At 41.3% G+C, this 9,992-nt stretch overlaps 1 protein-coding gene across 1 annotated transcript; it reads left to right on the forward strand.

Moving 5' to 3' along the window:
* Positions 1-8,480: 8,480 nt before the first annotated feature.
* LOC114615172 (olfactory receptor 1361-like) lies at positions 8,481-9,422 on the forward strand. The gene has a single exon (XM_028760833.1). The coding sequence runs from the start codon at positions 8,481-8,483 to the stop codon at positions 9,420-9,422; it is 942 nt and encodes a 313-aa protein (XP_028616666.1).
* The last annotated feature ends 570 nt before the right edge of the window (positions 9,423-9,992 follow it).

Below are 9,992 nucleotides of genomic sequence, written 5' to 3' on the forward strand. Positions count from 1 at the left end.
TATCTGGTTTTCTGTGGAGGTCCTTGATCCACTTGGACTTGACCTTTGTACAAGGAGATAAGAATGGATTGATTTGCATTCTTCTCCATGCGACCTTCAGTTGAACCAGCACAATTTGTTGAAAATGCTGTCTTTTTTCCACTGGATGGATTTAGCTCCTTTGTCAATGATCAAGTTTAAGGCTTGTAACACATCCATAGGCTTGTGGGTTCATTTCTGGGTCTGCAATTCTATTCCATTGATCTACCTGCTTGTCTCTGTACCAATACCATGCAAATTTTATCACTATTGCTCTGTAGTACAGCTTCAGGTCAGGGATGGTGATTCCCCAGAAGTTCTTTTATTGTTGAGAATAGCTTTTGCTATCCTGTTTTTTTTTTTTTTTGTTATTCCAAGTGAATTTGAGAATTTCTCTTTCTAACTCTATGAAGAATTGAGTTTGAATTTTGATGGGGATTGCATTGAATCTGTAGATTGCTATCAGCAAGATGGCCATTTTTTGCTATATTAACTCTGCCAATCCATGAGCATGGGAGATCTTTTCATCTTCTCAGATCTTCTTTGATTTCTTTCTTCAGAGACTTGAAGTTCTTATCATACAGACCTTTTACTTGCTTGGTTAGATTCACACCAAGGTATTTTATGTTATTTGTGACTATTGTGAAGGGTGTCAGTTCCCTAATTTCTTTCTCAGCCTGTTTTTCTTTGAGTATAGAAAGGCTACTGCTTTGCTTGAGTTGATTTTATATCCAGTCACATCACTGAAGTTTATCAGTTTTGGGAGTTCTCTGGTGGAGTTTTTGGGGTCACTTAGGTATATTATCATATCATCTACAAATCGTGATATTTTGACTTCTTCCTTTCAGATCTTCAAAGAAGACCTAATACCAATACTCTTCAAACTGTTCCACAAAATAGAAACAGAAGGAACACAACCCAATTCTTTCTATGAAACCACAATTATGCTTATACCTAAACCATACAAAGACCTAACAAAGAAAGAGAACTTCAGACCAATTTCCCTTATGAAGATCTATGCAAAAATACTCAATAATAATTCTCCCAAACTGAATCCAAGAACACATCAAAACGATCATTCACCATGATCAAGTAGGCTTCATCCCAGGGATGCAGAGATGGTTCAATATATGGAAATCCATCAACATAATACACTACATAAACAAACTCAAAGAAAAAAAAACACATGATCATTTCATTAGATGCTGAAAAAACATTTGACCAAATTCAATATCCCTTCATGTTAAAAGTCTTGGAAAGAACAGGAATTCAAGGACCATACCTAAACATAGTAAAAGCAATGTACAGCAAACCGGTAGCCAACATCAAACTAAATGGAGAGAAACTTGAAGCAATCCAATTAAAATCAGGGACTAGACAAGGCTGCCCACTCTCTCCCTGTCTATTCAATATAGTACTTGAAGTTCTAGCTAGGGCAATTAGACAACAAAAAGAAGTCAAAGGGATACAAATTGGAAAGGAAGAAGTTTTCTACTATTTTCAAATAACACCTTTGCTAATTCATGACTATTTCCTTCTGGATTTTTTTTTGTAATTACCTTTATGGGTTAGGTGTTTAATTCTGATTCTAGGGGATGATTTTTAGAGATAGAGTTGACCAAATTTATCCACTAATGGGTGTCTAATGAGAATGTAAGAGCTCATTATATCCCTGAGATTATCTAACAGAAAATCTTGGGAGGGTTTAATTTTGGCTTATAGCTTTGGAGAGAACAGCCTGTGGTTTCTTGGCCCCATCTGCTTGGGTAGAGACATTCTGACAGTATACCCCGTAGACCCAGCATCACCAGAAGTGACTACTGAAGTAGCTCTAGCTTTTATCAACCAGGCAGCACCAGATGTTAAGAGAAAACTCCAAAAAGTCGAGAGTGCAGAGGAGAAGCAGACGAGGGAAGAGAAAGATAAAGAAAGATGAAAGAGAAGAAGCAGCAGACTTGCAATCCAGCAATGTCTAAAACAGATGGCTTCCTGAGAAGGAGATAAAGGAGGCCCCAAAGATAGAGACCTCTCCTACTTGAAAAACCCTAAGGATAGAAGGGAAACCCATCAGCTTCCTCATAGTTAATAGAGATCAATAGTTTATAAATGACCTCCTGGTGGCAGCAGAAACAAAACCAAAATGCCTAGAGGGGACTCGGGGCCTCTTGGAGGCCCTGGGGAATTTGGACTATTGAGCCTCCAGTAAGAAGTTCCTACTCCACTAACCACAGGTGACCTCCCTAGATCTGGATGATACATAATAAGGGAAGGTCAGAGGTAGCTCTCCGAGGCCAGAAAGGAATTTCTACACCAGCTTTGGAGTTGCCAGAAGTGACCAAGCCTTTCCATCTATTTGTAGACAAGAGATCTGAGATAGTGAAAGGGATTCTGGGCCCTGGAGCAGGCCAGTAGCCTACCTGTCAAAGAAATTAGACCCTTTTGCCAGAGGCTGGTCCCCCCTGTTTGTACATCATTGCTGCCATGACCCTCATGGCTAAGGATGCTGACAACTGCCACCGGGCCTAAGCCTGACCTTCATCAATGCCTGTATGACTCATTACCAGTCTCTCCTCTTAAATCCTGGTAGCAAGACCTTTAATGCCCCAACTCCCCTTAGCCTAGCTACCCTGCTGCCTGACTCAGACCTTGACGAGCCACTGTGTGACTGCTCGGACATTTTGGCCCACATCCATGGGACCAGACCAGATCTTCAAGAAACATTCTTGATGGATGCTGAGGTAACGTGATTTACCAATTACAACAACTTCATCCAAGAAAGACATATATGTATGCAGGGGCAGTGGTAGTATCAGAGACTTAGACTATATTGGCCGAATCCCTGCCATGGGGGACATCAACACAGAAGGCCATATTAATAGCTTTAAAAATGCCCAAAGGCTAGAAACAGGCAAGAAACTGAACATATATATGGACAGTCAATATACATTTGCCACAGCCATGTCCATGGGACCATCTACAGAGAAAGGGGCCTCTGTATAGCCAAGAGAAAGACTATCAAAAACAACAACAACAAAAAAAGATTTCCTTTTTCCACAAACATTAAAAGGGCCCAAAAAGTTGACCATCATCCATTGCCTAATGCCTCAGTAGATGATACAGATGGAAGATTCATTCTCCCTTAGAGGCTGGGTACTTGTATGCTGAAAAAGATTCATCATTTCTCCCACATGAGTATCTGAAGAATGCAAGACATGATCAAAAATGCATATGTCAGGGTAAGAGACACCACCTCCAAAGTCGCTAAAATTGTTAAAGACTACAAGACCTGTCAGCTCACTAACACAGTGGGCAGTGAAAAGAATTCTGGCTACAAGCTCTGTGGAAGAAGAACCAGAGCCTACTGGGAAATTGACTTCATGAGTAAAACCAAAAAAATTCAGATATACTTACTTGTGTTCATAGATATCTTTCCAGGCTGGACTGAGGCTTTCCCCATCAAGCATGAAACTACATCCATGGGCACAAAGAAACTTTTAGAGGACATATTGCCAAGGTATGGGTTTCTTCAAATGACAGTGTCAGTTAGTAGACCAGTCTTTGTGTCGCAGGTAAGTCAGGGACTATCCAGTATTCTGGAGATTGATTAAAAGCTTTACTGTGCATACAGGCCCCAGAGTTCAGGACAGGTAAAAAAGATAAATAGAACCCTAAACGAGGCCTAACACTAACCCCAACCCTAACCCTATTCCTTAACCTCTATTACCCCTCCCCCACATCACTCCTTTCCCATCCCTTACTCCCCCCAACCCCTCCTCCCTCTACCCCTCCCCTATGACACACTTCTTTCAACAAGGCCACACTTCCTGATCTTTCTCAAAACAGTTTACCAACTAAGGTCCAAATATTCAAATATGAGTCTATAGGAACCCTTCTCATTAAAAATCACCTCTCTCACACTCTCTCTGTCTCTTTCTCTCTCTCTGTCTCTCTGTCTCTCTCTCTCTCTCTCTCTCTCTATCTCTGTGCAAAAATAGGCCATATTGCACAGTAGATGTCTAAGAAAACTTGCTGGAGTCAGTTTTTTTCGACATGTGGGTCTTGAGCATCAGCTGAAGTCCTCATGCTTGGCGGTCAGAGCCTTTAACTGAGTCATCTTACCAGCTCTCAAAGGTCAGTCTCTTAATTCTTACATAGTGTCATATTTTTCAACAATGACATTAACTTGGACTAGGTAGAGGAGAAAATATTGGATTCGGAGTTTTTCTGTGATGGAAGAGTATTGCTTGTAGCTATTCTCAATATTCCACCATTTTCTTTTTTTTTTTTAATTTATTCATTTATTTATTTTATGTATATGAGCACACTGTCACAGTCTTCAGACACACCAGAAGAGGGCATCAGATCCCATTACAGATGGTTGTGAGCCACCATGTGGTTGCTGGGAATTGAACTCAGGACCTCTAGAAGAGCAGTCGGTGCTCTTAACCGCTGAGCCATCCCTCCAGCCCCCAATTCCACCATTTTCAATGTTACTACATCCTAAGACAAAAACTGCATAACTCAGGTGACAGGTCATTATTACCAATCTTGGATTGCAAACAGTCCACGAAGAAAAAGGACAAATTGCATTCTACTTGTGTTTAACGAGGCTCTCAGGGACAATGGCCCTAGTGGCCATGGAAACCCTCCAAAGAGCTTGCCTTGTAACTCTCCCAGATGTCCTTCTGGTTCTAAGGGTTGAGCCATTGCTCCAGAGCTCCCACAGATAGTAACAACGCCAATGACAAGTCCTCTCCCAACTCTTCTGGTGACATTGAGAACTGCCATCTGCTCTAAACTCAGGTCAGTAGGACTTCACCAGTAACTAACTGCATATTGGAGGTGAAGCCTTCTAGGGAGACCCTTAGTTTTAAATGGAGCCATGGAAACAGTCCTGAGGTGACTACACATTTGTTGTAATCACCCATTGTAACCAGCACTGTTCTTGTCAGGTGTTGGGGTCTGACCGTGGGTAGTCTAGGCTGGCAATGTTTCTGTCCAGACATTGTCATCATCCTTTCTGGTTTAATACTTTAAGTTCAGCTCAGTGCACATAGCAAAGAGGTCTTGGCTTAGGACTTGTAGGAGACTCTGTAGACAGAGTCTAGAGCACAGCACACTGTCATTACTATCCTGGAAGTGGTTTTGGATGAGGCCAGTTTGGTCTGCAGAGCAAACAGGTGAGGAAGGTGCTACTGGTTCAGAGTATAGAGGATGGAGAGCACATATTTTCTCTAAAGCAACATAGTAATGATGCCAAGGGTTCCACCGAACTGGACATCTATGGCAACCACTCTGTGTGGGTGGGAGTATTTTTTGTGGTTTTATTTTTATTGTTAATATAGATTACTTGTGCAAAGTAATGGCTTCATGATGTCATTTTACACATGTGGAAAATGTACTTTGATCACAAGCAAATCATTTCACCTGTCACCACCTTTTGCATCCCCTCTGCCCTCCCTGTCCCTTGCATTAGGTCTCCTTCGACTTTAATGTTTTTGAAAGTTATTATGCATTAATTATTAAAAGTAATACAATTAATTATTTTTAAAAAGATAGGGTCTCTCTCTGTAGCTCTGGTTGTACTAGGCTTTATGTAGACCTGTTTAGCCTTGAACTCAGAGAAATCTACTGGCCTCAGCAGTACTTAGGAGTACTGGGAATAAAGGTGTGCATCACCACACCCGACCTTATTTGTTTGTTTGTTTGTTTTTGTTTTAACCCAGATTTCTCCACTTGAAAAGAAGTGTAGCTGGGTTGTGGTGACTACTTACACTTAAATCTCAGCACTTAACAGGAAGAGGCAAGTGGATCTCCGAGAGTTCAAGGTGAATCTGGTCTATAGAGCCAGTTCCAGAGCAGCCTGAACTATAGAAAGAAACCCTGACTACAAACAAACAAACAAACAAACAGAAATGTAGGTTTTTTTCTGAGTCTAGAATATGTCACTTACTACGTTAAAATTTTTCTATCCTCCTTCAAATGATCTAAATTTGTCCATATATTTAAATAAAACATTGCCGTGTATATATACACACCATAATTTATTTGTCCATTAATCCATTGATAGGCATTTATAAGAAACTGGATGTAGCTTCGGCTGCTCTCAGACTGGTGACCTTGAACCGTGATCCTGCACTTCTGCCTTCTGAACCCTTCCACCTATCTCTCCTCCATTTCTTAAGTCTGTGAGTCTTAAAAGTCACTCTTTTTAAGGTATTAAATGTTTCAACAGATGTTTACAGTTTGTCTGGGCATGTTGCTTTTGTTTGGTTTTCACTTTGCTCATTTTCCTGCTTCTCTTAATGACCTATTGTCCACTTCTATGTTGCTGAACTGCCTTGATTCTTTCACCTGCTCTGTAAATATATTCAAATCTGTCATGATCTCCCATCCTAGGTGATAAATTCTGCATTGTTTCAGTGGAGAGTGTTTAGGTGGTTGGGTGGGTTTGTCACTCATCCTGAATTGTATCCATTCCAAATTCATGTATTGGATCCATAGGCACTATATGTCTTTGGAGACAGGACCTTTAAAAAGATAATTAAGATTGAATGGTGTTGGAAATATGGTGCTATAGTCAAACTGAATGAATATGCAGGTGAACGAGTACAAAGGAAGGGTCTGCAAGGACATGGAAAGGAAGCCCATCATTAAAAGGACTCAAGTGAAACAGATAATGGTAAGCAGACCATTTAACTACTACACACAGAGAAAAACTTCTGTTTAAAAAGAATTAGGAGGAAACGCAGGCTAAAGTATAGGTTAACTGAACTCAAGACTCAGGCATAGTAACAATAGGAGTAAGTATGTAGTGCATATTTCTCTTGAGCCTTTTCCTGATGAGTTAGCTTTTGTTTGTTACCGTTAAGCAGCTCAGAATATGTCCTCCTCTAAAGTGTCTCATATTGCATAGATTAGTAGCCTTCAGTCTGTGCCTTGCCCTGAGTGATATCATTTACACAGCAGAAATTGGCTCAACTGTAAGTATAAAAGGTGAGGCAGAATGACTGCACCATTTTATTTTCAAAGTAAACAGCCACCATCTGTCCAATACAAATTAGGAGGCAGAGACTGGTAGCTAATTTACTCAAATAAACTAACATCCATAAACTTACAAAGTTAATTTACAAATACATGAAAACCGGGATACATCAAAATCAAATCTAAATGAATTCAGGAGCATAAAATGAAAAAAATGATAATAAATTCACATCCTTTACCTGAATTTCTGGAAAAGATAGGTGCTTAAGCACTGACTGTGCACGAGAAGAACCATTGCCAGTGTCACAGATCAATAATTAAAGACAAATTCCTAGCTTTTCCTGGAGCTTCAGCTTAGTACAAGACCCTGCTTAACATGGTATATTCAAATTGCCATTCATTGAACACCATGCTCCTGTACATAGCTTTTTTCCTACACAGAGGACCTGCTTTGTGCTTAAACCAGAGGCCAGAGAAAGAGTGTTGAATGCCCTTCAACTGCAGTCAAAGGCAGTTGTCTACGGCTGTGTGGATGGGAGAAATAGGACTTGAGTCCTTTGGAAGAGCAGTCAATGCTCAACTACAAAGACATCTCTGAAACTCTTTTAAAACTTTTAAACCCTGTTTCAGAATTGTCTTCTATTTCTGAGTTTTGGAAAGATTCTTCACTAATTTACATGAAACAAAAGTTGTTGGAAGGCTATTGTAAAAATTCTCAATGACACATAATCATTATAACCCACTATATTTGATGCTTTGGATATTTTCCATTGTTTTAATGGAATTCACATAAAAATTGATAAATAATAATAATAATATTGTTGTTTCACAGGCTTAAAAACCAAGAAAACCATTAAGAGACGGTTTGCTCTAATGAGGAACACATTATTTTAGTTTAGGCAACTCCACTGAGTTCTTTCTGTTCATACACCCATTTCTGACTATCAGCAAATAGTCCATATCATGTTATTTACTTCAAAATTTCAAAATATATGAAAATTTTCTTTTACAATGAAATTTTGTCTTTAAAATTCTACAAATGCTGTCAACAACAGATATGTATGGATAAAATTTATAAAATTTTTATGAGAAACAAACAAAAAAAAAGCCACTCTTTTAAAAAACATTAGATGGTCAGGCATTGGGGTCATGTCCTAATGAACTTGGGAGGCAAAGTGAGGAGAACTCTAGGTCACCCTGGATAACACAGGATTCCCTGTCTCAAAGAACAACAAACAGACATGGCTGACCAGTAACCAACCAACAGGAATTGTCATAACCTGTCCTGTGTCTTCCTGAGATGGGACACACACACATAAACAAGCTGTCAGACTGCTGTGATAAAGAAGTGAAGCCACTGCCCAGGGCAGAATGCTCACGTTTGCACGAGCTCCTCTGACCTATTTGTTATTTTAATTGTCCAGTCTTCACCAGTATCCCCAAGTACATGATTTAATCATCTGCCTAGTCATAGGCCAATGAGTGACACGAACCAGTCCAGTGTCTCCGAGTTCCTCCTCCTGGGACTCTCCAGGCAGCCCCAGCAGCAGCAGCTCCTCTTCCTGCTCTTCCTCATCATGTACCTGGCCACTGTCCTGGGAAACCTGCTCATCATCTTGGCCATCAGCACAGACTCCCACCTGCACACCCCCATGTACTTCTTCCTCAGCAACCTGTCCTTTGTGGATGTCTGCTTCTCCTCCACCACTGTCCCCAAGGTACTGGCCAACCACATACTTGGGAGTCAGGCCATTTCCTTCTCTGGGTGTCTCACACAGATGTATTTCCTTTTCATGTTTGTGGACATGGACAATTTCCTGCTTGCTGTGATGGCTTATGACAGATTTGTGGCCATATGCCACCCTTTACACTATACAACAAAGATGACCTCTAAGCTCTGTGTCCTGATGGTGGCTGGATCGTGGGTCACTGCCAATCTGAATGTCCTATTACATACTCTGCTCATGGCTCGACTCTCCTTCTGTGGGGACAACATCATCCCCCACTTCTTCTGTGATGTGACTCCTCTCCTCAGACTCTCCTGCTCAGACACACATCTCAATGAGCTGATGATTCTTACAGAGGGAGCTGTGGTCATGATAGCCCCGTTTGTCTGCATCCTGATCTCCTACATTCACATCACCTGTGCTGTCCTGAGAGTCTCTTCCCCAAGGGGAGGAAGGAAAGCCTTCTCCACCTGTGGCTCGCACCTGGCTGTCGTCTGTCTCTTCTATGGCACCATCATTGCTGTGTATTTCAACCCCTCCTCTGCTCACTCATCTGAGAAGGACACGGCAGCCACTGTGCTCTACACAGTGGTGACTCCCATGCTGAACCCTTTTATCTACAGCCTGAGGAACAGGGACCTGAAAGGGGCTCTACGAAAAGTTGTCCACAGAAGGACTTTTGTTTTTCAGTGAGAATGTTTGGACTGACCTTGTTCCCTACCATATTTCAGAGTCGAGCACAATTAAGCAACTGGACTGTGCTAGACTCAGTCCTAATACAATCTGGTTCTTGTTTCTTAGTGGACCCCCATTCACTCGGTGTCTGGGTATAATTACCAAATGATGGAGATTGGTCTTGTTTGTTTTGGGGTTCTAGGAATGGAACTGAGCACGTGCTCACGAGGAGCTCCACTACCTACTGTATTCTGCAGACACTCGTACCGACTAAAAAGTCATTTTGTGGGCAGGTCAAGTCCTTATATTTTGTACATCTGTCTGTCTCTCCTGCTGCATGCTCAGAAGTTTGGTACGTTTGTGAGTGTGTGAATAGAGGACAGAGCTCAACCTTGGGTGTCGTGTCTCAGGAGCCATATGCCCTCTCTTTGAGACAGTGCCTCTCAGGGGACCATAGGCTCACCAATCATGCTAGACTGGATGCCCAGTGTACCCCAGGATCATCTGGTTCTCATCCCTTCAGCCCTGGGATTACAAAAGCCTTCAACTGAGAGCTGCCTTTTACATTGGTTCATAGGAGTAAATCAG

The sequence above is a fragment of the Grammomys surdaster genome, unplaced genomic scaffold, assembly GCF_004785775.1.
Source record: "Grammomys surdaster isolate TR1022 unplaced genomic scaffold, NIH_TR_1.0 126612, whole genome shotgun sequence".
In the NCBI taxonomy this organism is placed as follows: Eukaryota; Metazoa; Chordata; class Mammalia; order Rodentia; family Muridae; genus Grammomys; species Grammomys surdaster.

Excerpts from the sequence above, each read along its gene's own strand:
- LOC114615172 (XM_028760833.1), top strand. The coding sequence starts at position 8,481 with ATGAGTGACACGAACCAGTCCAGTGTCTCCGAGTTCCTCCTCCTGGGA.